Genomic DNA, 14,555 nt, shown 5'->3' on the forward strand with positions numbered 1-14,555 from the left:
GCTGCATGCAGATTTCCAGCATCTACAGATTTTCTCGCGTTTCTGAATCTTTCCTTTAGTGGATGCGACCAAAGGGGTTCACCAAAGCACTAAATTGACGGGTATATTGTTTCACATACAAAATGATGGAGGAACTCAGCAGGCCAGCCAGCAACTGTGGGAAAAATACAGTCGATAGATCGGACGAGACTCTTCGGAGAAAACAGAACTGAGGAGTAGATTTATAAGTTGGAGGGGGAGTGAGGGAAGGAGGGAAGCTCCATATGATAGGTGGATCCTGAAGGGGGAGGGATGAAGTACAGATGCTGGGAGGTTGATTGTTGAAAGAGACAGAAGGCCACGGGAAAAAGGGGGAGGAGCAGATTTTCTCTTGTTTGTAAGTTTAACTGTTTTTAAAGCTTTTCATAGTTTGCACGCGGTCCTTCAAAGACAACAAACAACTTGTGCTTCTACTCGCTCACCGGGATCATTTTAAAACCTCCCTGACACACCGCAATGCATCTTTGATCTTGAATAAACCAATGGGAAATCCTAACCGTGGCAATGATTTCAAACAAAAAAAAACAGCAGCCGAACACATCATATCGTCGGCATAAGAGAGCCGGTGACTCCTGGATCCCTGACTCCAAAACAAAGACACCTTAACAAAAATGTTGCTTGAATGAATACTGTGAAATAAACATAAGAAGCGGCATTCTTCTCCCCGAGATCCCGCTTAAAAGTTCTATCACTTCTTTGATATATTTTCCTAATCGATTCATGCAGCCAACCAGCTGAGGGGCCTTTGGCTGACTTGGGCGGTGCAGGCTGTTATCCTGTGGGGCTCAGACCTCAGAATCTCTGTGCAAGCAGCTGCCTGCCCGCAGGGCGAATTCCAACACACACATTCCTCAGGAGAGGGAGCGGCCTCTCTGCTGAAATCGGAGCAGCCGGCTCGGTAGCTTGCTATCAATCAACACTGAAGGAACTTAGATAGATAGATAGATAGATAGATAGATACTTTATTCATCCCCATGGGGAAATTCAACTTTTTTTCCAATGTCCCATACACTTGTTGTAGCAAAACTAATTACATACAATACTTAACTCAGTAAAAACATATGATATGCATCTAAATCACCGTCTCAAAAAGCATTAATAATAGCTTTTAAAAAGTTCTTAAGTCCTGACGGTAGAATTGTAAAGCCTAATGGCATTGGGGAGTATTGACCTCTTCATCCTGTCTGAGGAACTTGGTTTAATATATTGTTTAACCATTCCTTCTCCACGGAATGGAAACAAAATCGATACAGAGATAACATTTATGTGATATCGAATCCCAGAGTGAATTAGTACCGTTAGAGTTGCTGCCCAAAATGCTAAGGGTTTATAATTTTTTTATTTTTTTTTCGTGGTCGGTGCACTGCCCTGATTCCTCCAGGTTGTTACAGCCAAGGGTGTTGATGGGAACAAGGTCCCTCTGCCTATTAAATGCTCCCAATGGCGTTCACCTAAATAGCCTTTGACAACCAAGTCCGGCTCCCGGCCTGCACGTGTGGCTTAGCTACTGACCCCGATGGAACAGTTTCTACTGACAGGAGACGGGGCAAGAGTCTTAATAATTGCCGTTTCGGGCAGATCTGGCTCGTCAGCCGCGGTTGACAGTTCGACTGGAAGGAATACTCTGATCTCAAACCTCCGCTACCTTATGGCTGAATCGACTCATGAGAAAGGATTCGATAGTAAACACAGAGGGAAAACTCCGGAGCTGCAGTTCCTAAATTGATTTCAACCCTGACTGGCAACTCCTGAGACGCTGCCGGTGCCAAACTGTATGGATCTCTGCAGATCCTTGCTGTTCATTATGCGCGTGGAGCGAGGCAGCCTGCTACATGGGCAACAGCTTGCTCTCCGTATCGTACTGACCTGGTTTGCGTATCTAGACAGCTGGGGCACAACATCGATGCTCAACTCTGGCTACGAAAGGGACCCAAATAGTCGAGTGTCAGATTGTGCCCCGTGACCCTTGACTGACCCCACACCGCGTCTGTGGGAGAGGGATGCAGCAGGACTGGTAGAAACACTGACATCCTCGGCCTGGGGAAGAGGTGGACACCGCAGCCATGGTGCCACCCACCTGACACAGCTGTCGGGTCTGGCTTTGGTGGCGCTGCAGAGGAGGTTCACCGGGTTGATTCCTGAGATGGGGGGGGGGGTGTGATTAGACTACGGGGAACTATTGATTCACCTGGGACTGTACTCACTGGAATTCAGAAGATTGAGAAGAGATCTGATAGGTACATATAAAAATATAACAGGGATGGAAAAATAGAGGCAGGAAAGTTTTTTTTTCCCCAGTGGTAGGAAAGACTAGAACGAGGATGCATAGTCTCAAGATTCGGGGAGTAGATTTAGGATGGAGATCTTCTTTCCCAGAGAGTGGAGATAAAGCAGTTGAGCATACCTCAGTAAATATACTTAAGACAAGGTTGGATAGGTTTTTAAATACTAGGGGACTTAAGGGTGATGGGGAGAAGGCAGGCAGGTGGAGATGAGTTCATGGTCAGATTAGCCATGACCTTACTGAATGGCAGAGCCGGCTCGACGGGGCAGTTGGCCGACTTCTGCTCCTATTACCTGTGTTGTTACTTCTTATCTTCGACCGGAGCGGGTCGGACCGTGGGCTGAGGAGGAGGAGCACAACGAACAGGGGAATCCCTGAGGGGCACAAGGTGAAACACTTGCAGAAATATAAAAAGCTGTGTTAACCTTACCTCATGTCCGCATTTATCTTCTCAGTTGATTTCTGGGCCGATCTCACAAGTTCTCTCCTTATTATTCAATCCCAGCTGTCCCCGACCTGGCGCCCACGGATAATGGTAAGGGTCCATCGCATCTAATCGGTCGGAAAAGCTTGCTCGACCCCAAACGTGGGACGGACGTCCTCTCGTTAAAGTCTGCAAGTCCCAGGCTGTGAATTCGAGCCGCCCACGCTCTGCGAGATACGAAGCTCCGCCCAGCAGGTCCCGTCCTGCCCGGGGCAAGACGAGTTTCACCTTAAACGTCCCAGCACAGAGTCACCTGCTCATTCGGAATCAAATCAAAGCCCTTCCCCAGCTCCCTCCCACTTCAACTGTGAACAAGATATGTCAAGCCCTTTGCTAAATAATTGCAGGGAATTCAGCAAAAACTAATCTGTAAATCAATTTCCTTGTTTCATTTTGTGTTTAATTACAGAAGTTTGGCTATAAAATTCATGTTATTTTGCATGCATTTTTTTTTCTAAAAGTGGTCGCGGAATCCCCGCCCCTTATCCCCGCCCCTTAAGATAAGTCATACGGAAGAGGAACTGTCCAAAACGACGAATCGGGAAGGTTCCTTTTCTGGCTCGCTGGGTATTTGCTCCTCTCGCCGGATCACTTCCAGTCGGGTTTCGGGAGTCTGATGTTGGCTGTCTAACTGCTCAGCGGCATGAGTCTCTCAAATATTCGCCGGCCTCCATGGGTATTCAATATTGGGTATCTCCTGCAACTAATAAAGTGGCCACTGAGTGTATGTGCTCGTGGTCTTCTGCTGCTGTAGCCCATCCACTGCCAGGCTCCTCAAGGCTTATTCAAAATGCTTTCATGTTGGGATTTTTTTTTTGAATAACGCTCGCTTTCCAGAGATCCCGTTTGCAGAATCGTTCCTGGCGGGAAACGTCCTGCAAGATCGGGGATGCTGACTGATGTAGCTCAGGTAAATTTCCGCTCGAATTCCCAGGGGATAGACCATGCCCCATTTCACATGTATTTAAATCCAGTGGTCATTAGCGGGGGCAATGGAACTCTTTGCCTCAGGCAGCTGTGCTGAATGGAGATGAGAAGGAATTTCTTTCGCCAGAGAGTGGTGAATCTGTGGAATTCTTTGCCACTGGTGGCTGTGGAGACCAAGGCTTTATGTATATTTAAGGCAGAGTTTGATAGATTCTTGATGGGCCAGGACATGATGTGATTCCGGAGAACAGAGAACATGGAAATCTGCAGCACATTACAGGTCCTTCGGCCCACAATGCTGAGCCGACCAGGTAACCGCCTCTGGAAAATGACTAGAATTTCCCTACGAAATAGCCTTCTATCTTTTTCTAAGCTCCATGTTCCTGTCTAACGCTCTCTTAGAAGACCCTATTTCATCCGCCTTTTCCACCGTCGCTGGCAGTTCAATCCACTCACTCACCAGTTTCTGTGTGAAAGACATCCCTTCCGTACCTACCTGCAAGCACGTTATAACTATGGAACACCTCCCACCATCGCCTTCCCCTTCTGTTAGCTATTTCAACACTGGGGAGGGCGGGGGAAAGCCTCTGTCTATGCACACGTTTAACGCCCCTGATCACCTTATACGCCTTTTTCAGGTCACCTTTCATCCTCGAAGGAGAAAAGGCAAAAGTTCACTCGACCAAACAAGTCAAGAGATTGGGGCTGAGAGGGAAAATTGGATCCGCCATGATGAATTGACGGAGCAGACTCGATGGGCCAAATGGCCTACTTCTGCTCCCATATCATATGGTCTTATATATTCATATGCAACTATGAAGCCGCACTGACTTGTTTTCACAGGAGAGACAGCTCCTTTTCCCCTGGGCTACTGGCGACTGTTTGCGCTGAGACTCGCCCTGCACCTAACGGCACCGCTCATTCACGCAGGGAGCTCAGCGCCTCCCAGGCAAACGGGGAGGATCGGCTTGTCAGCTCGGAACCTGGGAGTGCTAAACAGGGAAAAGACTGAGAGGTTGCCTTGACACCGAAAAGATACGACAATATAGACGACAGAAGTAAAAACGGAAATGCCCCTCTGTCTAAGTCAGGTTCCATGAGGTCATAACATTCGCTTCTCTGTTTGATCTCCATTCAATCCTTCCCCCGTCCCACTTTGCTGTCGGACCTGCTCCACGGTATCGCCGATCCTGCCAGAACGTGAGAGCGGGCTGGAAATACCCTTCTCCCATCCCAGGTCTCCAGTTAATCTTCCCGGCAGTTTTTTGGACTGTGATAGGAAAACGGAAAGCCCAAACATTCCACGCCGAGGACTTCCCGGCAGAACAACACCGCAATTGAACTTTGAACTCTGGAACACCCCTGACCTGTAATAGCTTCGCGCTAACCCCGTGGCTGCTGTTTGCGGCGGCCATGCTTGCACCGTCCGAGTATTGTCATTTACTGGGCTTTGAACCAGATTCACTCAGACTCAGTCCTCAACCCTCCAACGACACCCTCCCCCCTCGCTGCCGAGAGCCAGGGATCGGCAGGGATTCTGATTTCTGGATCATTGGGACCTCTTTAAGGGCAGGTATGACGTGCACAAAAAAGGGGCTGCTCTGAATCCCAGGGGGACCAATATCCTGGCAGGAATGTTTGCTAAGGCTATTGGGGAGAGATTAAAATAGAATTGTTGGGGGTTGGGAACCGAACTGAAGAGACTGGGGAAGAGGAGGTTGGTTCACAAATAGAGAGAGCTTGCAGATAGTGCGAGAGTGAGGATAATAGGTGACAGAGAAGGGACGCTCTCAGACCGAAGGTTTGAGATGTGTCTATTTTAACGCAAGGAGTGTTATGAATAAAGCGGATGAGCTTACAGCGTGGATCACTACTTGGAGATATGATGTGCTGGCTGTTACAGAGACTTGGATGTGCCAGGGCACAGGAATGTTTACTTCAGATTTTAGATGTTTCAGAAAGGTCCGGGAGGAAGGTTAAAGTGGTGGTGGTGTGACAATGTTGATCGGAGATAGAGTTACTGCTGCAGAAAGGGTGGACGCCATTAAGGGATTGTCTGTGAAGTTTCTGTGGGTGGTCGGCAGGATCAGGAAGGGGTGTTACTGGGTAATAGCATTACTGGGTGTTTTTATACACCGCCTAATAGTAACAGCGATATCGAGGAGCAGACAGGGAAACAGATCCTGTAAAGGTGTAATAATAACAGAATTGTCGTGATTGGAGTTTCTAATATCCCAAATATCGATTGGTATCTCACAAAGGGTTTGGACGCGATGGAGTTTGTTAGGTGTGTTCAGGAAGGTTTCCTGACACAATATGTAGATAAAACTACAAGAGGAGAGGCTGTACTCGACTGGCATCAGGAAATCAACCAGGTCAAGTGTCAGAACTCTCAGTGGGAGAGCATTTTGGAGATAGTGATCAAAATTCTATCTCCTTTACGATATCATTGGAGAGAGATAGGAACAGTTAAGTTAGAACAGCGTTTAATTGGAGTAAGGGGATTATGAGGCTATCGGGCAGGAAATTGGAAGCTTAAACTTGAAACAGATTTTCTCAGTGAAAAGTAGGGAAGAAATGTGCAAATTTTCAGGGCATATTTGTGTGGAGTTCTGCATTGGTACTTTCCAGTGAGACAGGTAGGTTATGGAGGGGTACAGGTTCAGGGCATATTTGTGTGTAGTTCTGCAGTGGGACGTTCCAGTTAGACAGGGAGGTTATGGAGGGGTACAGGTTCAGGGCATATTTGTGTGGAGTTCTGCAATGGTACATTCCAGTGAGACACGGAGGTTATGGAGGGGTACAGGTTCAGGGCATATTTGTGTGGAGTTCTGCAATGGTACGTTCCAGTGAGACAGGGAGGTTATGGAGGGGTACAGGTTCAGGGCATATTTGTGTGGAGTTCTGCATTGGTACATTCCAGTGAGACACGGAGGTTATGGAGGGGTACAGGTTCAGTGCATATTTGTGTGGAGTTCTGCAATGGTACGTTCCAGTGAGACAGCGAGGTTATGGAGGGGTACAGGTTCAGGGCATATTTGTGTGGAGTTCTGCATTGGTACATTCCAGTGAGACACGGAGGTTATGGAGGGGTATAGGTTCAGGGAATATTTGTGTGGAGTTCTGCATTGGTACGTTCCAGTGAGACAGGGAGGTTATGGAGGGTACAGGTTCAGGGCATATTTGTGTGGAGTTCTGCATTGGTACGTTCCAGTGAGCCTAGGAGGTTATGGAGTGGTACAGGTTCAGTGCATATTTGTGTGGATTCAGCATTGGTACGTTCCAGTGAGACAGAGAGGTTATGCAGGGTAGAGGTTCAGGGCATATTTGTGTGGAGTTCTACATTGGTACGTCCCAGTGAGACAGGGAGGTTATGGAGGGGTACAGGTTCAGGGCATATTTGTGTGGAGTTCTGCATTGGTACGTTCCAGTGAGAAGGACAGGTTATGGAGGGGTACAGGTTCAGAGCATATTTGTGTGGAGTTCCGCATTGTTACGTTCCAGTGAGACAGGGAGGTTATGGAGGGGTACAGGTTCAGGGCAAATTTGTGTGTAGTTCTGCATTGGTACGTTCCAGTGAGACAGGGAGGTTATGGAAGGGTACAGGTTCAGTGCATATTTGTGTGGAGTTCTGCATTGGTACGTTCCAGTGAGACAGGGAGGTTATGGTGGGGTACAGGAACAGGGCAAATTTGTGTGGAGTTCGGCATTGGTACGTTCCAGTGAGACAGTGATGTTATTGGGGGGTACAGGAACAGGGCATATTTGTGTGGAGTTCTGCATTGGTACGTTCCTGTGAGACAGGGAGGTTATGGAGGGTACAGGTCCAGGGCATATTTGTGTGTAGTTCTGCATTGGTACATTCCAATGAGACAGGGAGGTTATGGAGGGGTACAGGAACAGGGAATATTTGTGTGGAGTTCTGCATTGGAACGTTCCTGTGAGACAAGGAGGTTATGGAGGGGTACAGGTTCAGGGCATATTTGTGGGGAATTCTGCATTCGTACATCCCAGTGAGACAGGGAGGTTATGGAGGGTGTACAGGTTCAGGGCATATTTGTGTGGAGTTCTGCATTGGTACGTTCCAGTGAGACAGGGAGGTTATGGAGAGGTACAGGTTCAGGGCATATTTGGTGGAGTTCTGCATCGGTACTTTCCAGTGAGACAGGGAGGTTATGGAGGGTAAAGGTTCAGGGCATATTTGTGTGGAGTTCTGCATTGGTATGTTCCAGTGAGAATGGGAGGTTATGGAGGGGTACAGCAAAAGGGCATATTTGTGTGGAGTTCTGAATTGGTACGTTCCAGTGAGACAGGGAGGTTATGGAAGGTACAGGTTCAGGGCATATTTGTGTGGAGTTCTGCATTGGTACGTTCCAGTGAGACAGTGAGGTTATGGAGGGGTACAGGTTCAGGGCATATTTGTGTGGAGTTCTGCATTGGTACGTTCCAGTGAGACAGGGAGGTCATGGAGGGTTACAGGTTTAGGGTATATTTGTGTGGCGTTCTGCATTGGTACGTTCCAGTGAGACAGGGAGATTATGGAGGGTACAGGTTCAGGGCATATTTGTGTGGAGTTCTGCATTGGTAGCTTCCAGTGAGACAGGGAGGTTATGGAGGGGTACAGTTTGAGGGTATATTTGTGTGGAGTTCTGCAGTGGTACGTTCCAGTGAGACAGGGAGGTTATGGACGGGTTACAGGTTTAGGGTATATTTGTGTGGAGTTCTGCATTGGTACGTTCCAGTGAGCCTGGGAGATTATGGAGGGGTACAGGTTCAGGGCATATTTGTGAGGAGTTCTGCATTGGTACGTTCCAGTGAGACAGGGAGGTTATGGAGGGGTACAGGTTCAGTGCATATTTGTGTGGATTAAGCATTGGTACGATCCAGTGAGACAGAGAGGTTATGGAGGGTAGAGGTTCAGGGCATATTTGTGTGGAATTCTACATTGGTACGTCCCAGAGAGACAGGGAGGTTATGGAGGGGTACAGGTTCAGGGCATATTTGTGTGGAGTTCTGCATTGGTACGTTCCAGTGAGAAAGACAGGTTATGGAGGGGTACAGGTTCAGAGCATATTTGTGTGGAGTTCCGCATTGTTACGTCCCAGTGAGACAGGGAGGTTATGGAGGGGTACAGGTTCAGGGCATATTTGTGTGGAGTTCTGCATTGGTACGTTCCAGTGAGACAGGGAGTTTATGGAGGGGTACAGGTTCAGGGCATATTTGTGTGTAGTTCTGCATTGGTACGTTCCAGTGAGACAGGGAGGTTACGGAAGGGTACAGGTTCAGTGCATATTTGTGTGTAGTTCTGCATTGGTACGTTCCAGTGAGACAGGGAGGTTATGGTGGGGTATAGGAACAGGGCATATTTGTGTGGAGTTCGGCATTGGTACGTTCCAGTGAGACAGTGATGTTATTGGGGGGGGGGGTACAGGAACAGTGCATATTTGTGTGGAGTTCTGCATTGGTACGTTCCAGTGAGACAGGGAGGTTATGGTGGAGTACAGGAACAGGGGATATTTGTGTCGAGTTCGGCATTGGTACGTTCCAGTGAGACAGTGATGTTATTGGGGGGTACAGGAACAGGGCATATTTCTGTGGAGTTCGGCATTGGTACGTTCCAGTGAGACAGGGGGGTTATGGAGGGTACAGGTTCAGGGCATATTTGTGTGTAGTTCTGCATTGGTACATTCCAATGAGACAGGGAGGTTATGGAGGGGTACAGGAACAGGGCAGATTTGTGTGGAGTTCTGCATTGGTACGTTCCTGTGAGACAAGGAGGTTATGGAGGGGTACAGGTTCAGGGCATATTTGTGTGGAATTCTGCATTGGTACATCCCAGTGAGACAGGGAGGTTATGGAGGGTGTACAGGTTCAGGGCATATTTGTGTGGAATTCTGCATTGGTACGTCCCAGTGAGGCTGGGAGGTTATGCAGGGTACAGGTTCAGGGCATATTTGTGTGCAGTTCGGCATTGGTACGTTGCAGTCAGACAGGGAGATTATGGAGGGGTACAGGTTCAGGGCATATTTGTCTGGAGTTCTGCATTGGTACGTTCCAGTGAGGCAGGGAGGTTATGGAGGGTACAGGTTCAGGGCATATTTGTGTGGAGTTCCGCATTGGTACGTTCCAGTGAGACAGGGAGGTTATGGAGGGTTACAGGTTTAGGGCATATTTGTGTGGAGTTCTGCATTGGTACGTTCCAGTGAGACAGGGAGGTTATGGAGAGGTACAGGTTCAGGGCATATTTGTGTGGAGTTCTGCATTGGTACTTTCCAGTGAGACAGGGAGGTTATGGAGGGTACAGGTTCAGGGCATATTTGTGTTGAGTTCGGCATTGGTACGTTCCAGTGAGAATGGGAGGTTATGGAGGGGTACAGCAAAAGGGCATATTTGTGTGGAGTTCTGAATTGGTACGTTCCAGTGAGACAGGGAGGTTATGGAGAGTACAGGTTCAGGCCATATTTGTGTGGAGTTCTGCATTGGTACGTTCCAGTGAGACAGGGAGGTTATGGAGGGGTACAGGTTCAGGGCATATTTGTGTGGAGTTTTGCATTGGTACGTTCCAGTGAGACAGGGAGGTCATGGAGGGTTACAGGTTTAGGGCATATTTGTGTGGCGTTCCTCATTGGTACGTTCCAGTTGGACAGGGAGATTATGGAGGGTACAGGTTCAGGGCATATTTGTGTGGAGTTCTGCATTGGTACTTTCCAGTGAGACAGGGAGTTTATGGAGGGGTACAGGTTCAGGGCATATTTGTGTGTAGTTCTGCATTGGTACGTTCCAGTGAGACAGGGAGGTTATGGTGGGGTACAGGAACAGGGCATATTTGTGTGGAGTTCGGCATTGGTACGTTCCAGTGAGACAGTGATGTTATTGGGGGGTACAGGAACAGGGCATATTTGTGTGGAGTTCTGCATTGGTACGTTCCAGTGAGACAGGGAGGTTATGTTGGGGTACTGGAACAGGGCATATTTGTGTGGAGTTCGGCATTGGTACGTTCCTGTGAGACAGGGAGGTTATGGAGGGTACAGGTTCAGGGCATATTTGTGTGTAGTTCTGCATTGGTACATTCCAGTGATACAGGGAGGTTATGGAGGGGTACAGGAACAGGGCATATTTGTGTGGAGTTCTGCATTAGTACGTTCCTGTGAGACAAGGAGGTTATGGAGGGGTACAGGTTCAGGGCATATTTGTGTGGAATTCTGCATTGGTACATCCCAGTGAGACAGGGAGATTATGGAGGGTGTACAGGTTCAGGGCATATTTGTGTGGAATTCTGCATTGGTACGTCCCAGTGAGGCAGGGAGGTTATGGAGGGTACAGGTTCAGGGCATATTTGTGTGGAGTTCCGCATTGGTACGTTCCAGTGAGACAGGGAGGTTATGGAGGGTTACAGGTTTAGGGCATATTTGTGTGGAGTTCTGCATTGGTACGTTCCAGTGAGACAGGGAGGTTATGGAGAGGTTCAGGTTCAGGGCATATTTGTGTGGAGTTCTGCATTGGTACTTTCCAGTGAGACAGGGAGGTTATGGAGGGTACATGTTCAGGGCATATTTGTGTTGAGTTCGGCATTGGTACGTTCCAGTGAGAATGGGAGGTTATGGAGGGGTACAGCAAAAGGGCATATTTGTGTGGAGTTCTGCATTGGTACGTTCCAGTGAGACAGGGAGGTTATGGAGGGGTACAGGTTCAGGGCATATTTGTGTGGAGTTCTGCATTGGTACGTTCCAGTGAGACAGGGAGGTCATGGAGGGTTACAGGTATAGGGCATATTTGTGTGGCGTTCCTCATTGGTACGTTCCAGTTGGACAGGGAGATTATGGAGGGTACAGGTTCAGGGCATATTTGTGTGGAGTTCTGCATTGGTACTTTCCAGTGAGATAGGGAGTTTATGGAGGGGTACAGGTTCAGGGCATATTTGTGTGTAGTTCTGCATTAGTACGTTCCAGTGAGACAGGGAGGTTATGGAAGGGTACAGGTTCAGTGCATATTTGTGTGGAGTTCTGCATTGGTACGTTCCAGTGAGACAGGGAGGTTATGGTGGGGTACAGGAACAGGGCATATTTGTGTGGAGTTCGGCATTGGTACGTTCCAGTGAGACAGGGAGGTTATGGTGGGGTACAGGAACAGTGCATATTTGTGTCGAGTTCGGCATTGGTACGTTCCAGTGAGACAGTGATGTTATTGGGGGGTACAGGAACAGGGCATATTTGTGTGGAGTTCGGCATTGGTACGTTCCTGTGAGACAGGGAGGTGATGGAGGGTACAGGTTCAGGGCATATTTGTGTGTAGTTCTGCATTGGTACGTTCCAGTGAGACAGGGAGGTTTTGGAAGGGTACAGGTTCAGTGCATATTTGTGTGGAGTTCTGCATTGGTAGGTTCCAGTGAGACAGGGAGGTTATGGTGGGGTACAGGAACAGGGCATATTTGTGTGGAGTTCGGCATTGCTACGTTCCAGTGAGACAGTGATGTTATTGGGGGGTACAGGAACAGGGCATATTTGTGTGGAGTTCTGCATTGGTACGTTCCAGTGAGACAGGGAGGTTATGGTGGGGTACTGGAACAGGGCATATTTGTGTGGAGTTCGGCATTGGTACGTTCCTGTGAGACAGGGAGGTTATGGAGGGTACAGGTTCAGGGCATATTTGTGTGTAGTTCTGCATTGGTACATTCCAGTGATACAGGGAGGTTATGGAGGGGTACAGGAACAGGGCATATTTGTGTGGAGTTCTGCATTGGTACGTTCCTGTGAGACAAGGAGGTTATGGAGGGGTACAGGTTCAGGGCATATTTGTGTGGAATTCTGCATTGGTACATCCCAGTGAGACAGGGAGGTTATGGAGGGTGTACAGGTTCAGGGCATATTTGTGTGGAATTCTGCATTGGTACGTCCGAGTGAGGCAGGGAGGTTATGGAGGGTACAGGTTCAGGGCATATTTGTGTGGAGTTCCGCATTGGTACGTTCCAGTGAGACAGGGAGGTTATGTTGGGTTACAGGTTTAGGGCATATTTGTGTGGAGTTCTGCATTGGTACGTTCCAGTGAGACAGGGAGGTTATGGAGAGGTTCAGGTTCAGGGCATATTTGTGTGGAGTTCAGCATTGGTACTTTCCAGTGAGACAGGGAGGTTATGGAGGGTACAGGTTCAGGGCATATTTGTGTTGAGTTCGGCATTGGTACGTTCCAGTGAGAATGGGAAGTTATGGAGGGGTACAGCAAAAGGGCATATTTGTGTGGAGTTCTGAATTGGTACGTTCCAGTGAGACAGGGAGGTTATGGAGGGGTACAGGTTGAGGGCATATTTGTGTGGAGTTCTGCATTGGTACGTTCCAGTGAGACAGGGAGGTCATGGAGGGCTACAGGTTTAGGGCATATTTGTGTGGCGTTCCTCATTGGTACGTTCCAGTTGGACAGGGAGATTATGGAGGGTACAGGTTCAGGGCATATTTGTGTGGAGTTCTGCATTTGTACTTTCCAGTGAGATAGGGAGTTTATGGAGGGGTACAGGTTCAGGGCATATTTGTGTGTAGTTCTGCATTAGTACGTTCCAGTGAGACAGGGAGGTTATGGAAGGGTACAGGTTCAGTGCATATTTGTGTGGAGTTCTGCATTGGTACGTTCCAGTGAGACAGGGAGGTTATGGTGGGGTACAGGAACAGGGCATATTTGTGTGGAGTTCGGCATTGGTACGTTCCAGTGAGACAGTGATGTTATTGGGTGTACAGAAACAGGGCATATTTGTGTGGAGTTCTGCATTGGTACGTTCCAGTGAGACAGGGAGGTTATGGTGGGGTACAGGAACAGGGCATATTTGTGTGGAGTTCGGCATTGGTACGTTCCAGTGAGACAGTGATGTTATTGGGGGGTACAGGAACAGGGCATATTTGTGTGGAGTTCTGCATTGGTACGTTCCAGTGAGACAGGGAGGTTATGGTGGGGTACTGGAACAGGGCATATTTGTGTGGAGTTCGGCATTGGTACGTTCCTGTGAGACAGGGAGGTTATGGAGGGTACAGGTTCAGGGCATATTTGTGTGTAGTTCTGCATTGGTACATTCCAGTGATACAGGGAGGTTATGGAGGGGTACAGGAACAGGGCATATTTGTGTGGAGTTCTGCATTGGTACGTTCCTGTGAGGCAAGGAGGTTATGGAGGGGTACAGGTTCAGGGCATATTTGTGTGGAATTCTGCATTGGTACATCCCAGTGAGACAGGGAGGTTATGGAGGGTGTACAGGTTCAGGGCATATTTGTGTGGAATTCTGCATTGGTACGTCCCAGTGAGGCAGGGAGGTTATGGAGGGTACAGGTTCAGGGCATATTTGTGTGGAGTTCCGCATTGGTACGTTCCAGTGAGACAGGGAGGTTATGGAGGGTTACAGGTTTAGGGCATATTTGTGTGGAGTTCTGCATTGGTACGTTCCAGTGAGACAGGGAGGTTATGGAGAGGTTCAGGTTCAGGGCATATTTGTGTGGAGTTCTGCATTGGTACTTTCCAGTGAGACAGGGAGGTTATGGAGGGTACAGGTTCAGGGCATATTTGTGTTGAGTTCGGCATTGGTACGTTCCAGTGAGAATGGGAGGTTATGGAGGGGTACAGCAAAAGGGCATATTTGTGTGGAGATCTGAATTGGTACGTTCCAGTGAGACAGGGAGGTTATGGAGAGTACAGGTTCAGGGCATATTTGTGTGGAGTTCTGCATTGGTACGTTCCAGTGAGACAGGGAGGTTATGGAGGGGTATAGGTTGAGGGCATATTTGTGTGGAGTTCTGCATTGGTACGTTCCAGTGAGACAGGGAGGTCATGGATGGTTACAGGCTT

The 14,555-nt window shown here is 48.5% G+C and overlaps 1 protein-coding gene across 1 annotated transcript in view; it reads right to left on the bottom strand.

Annotated features, from left to right (window-relative positions):
• LOC140723034 (uncharacterized) overlaps positions 1–2,934 on the bottom strand; it is a 98,356-nt gene extending 95,422 nt beyond the window's left edge. The window contains exon 1 of the mRNA XM_073037659.1: positions 2,754–2,934. Within this exon, the coding sequence (XP_072893760.1) occupies positions 2,754–2,758 (5 nt within the window). The 5' untranslated portion in view covers positions 2,759–2,934. The remainder of the gene's footprint in view (positions 1–2,753) is intronic.
• Between the last annotated feature and the right edge of the window lie 11,621 nt (positions 2,935–14,555).

The sequence above is a fragment of the Hemitrygon akajei genome, unplaced genomic scaffold, assembly GCF_048418815.1.
Source record: "Hemitrygon akajei unplaced genomic scaffold, sHemAka1.3 Scf000098, whole genome shotgun sequence".
In the NCBI taxonomy this organism is placed as follows: Eukaryota; Metazoa; Chordata; class Chondrichthyes; order Myliobatiformes; family Dasyatidae; genus Hemitrygon; species Hemitrygon akajei.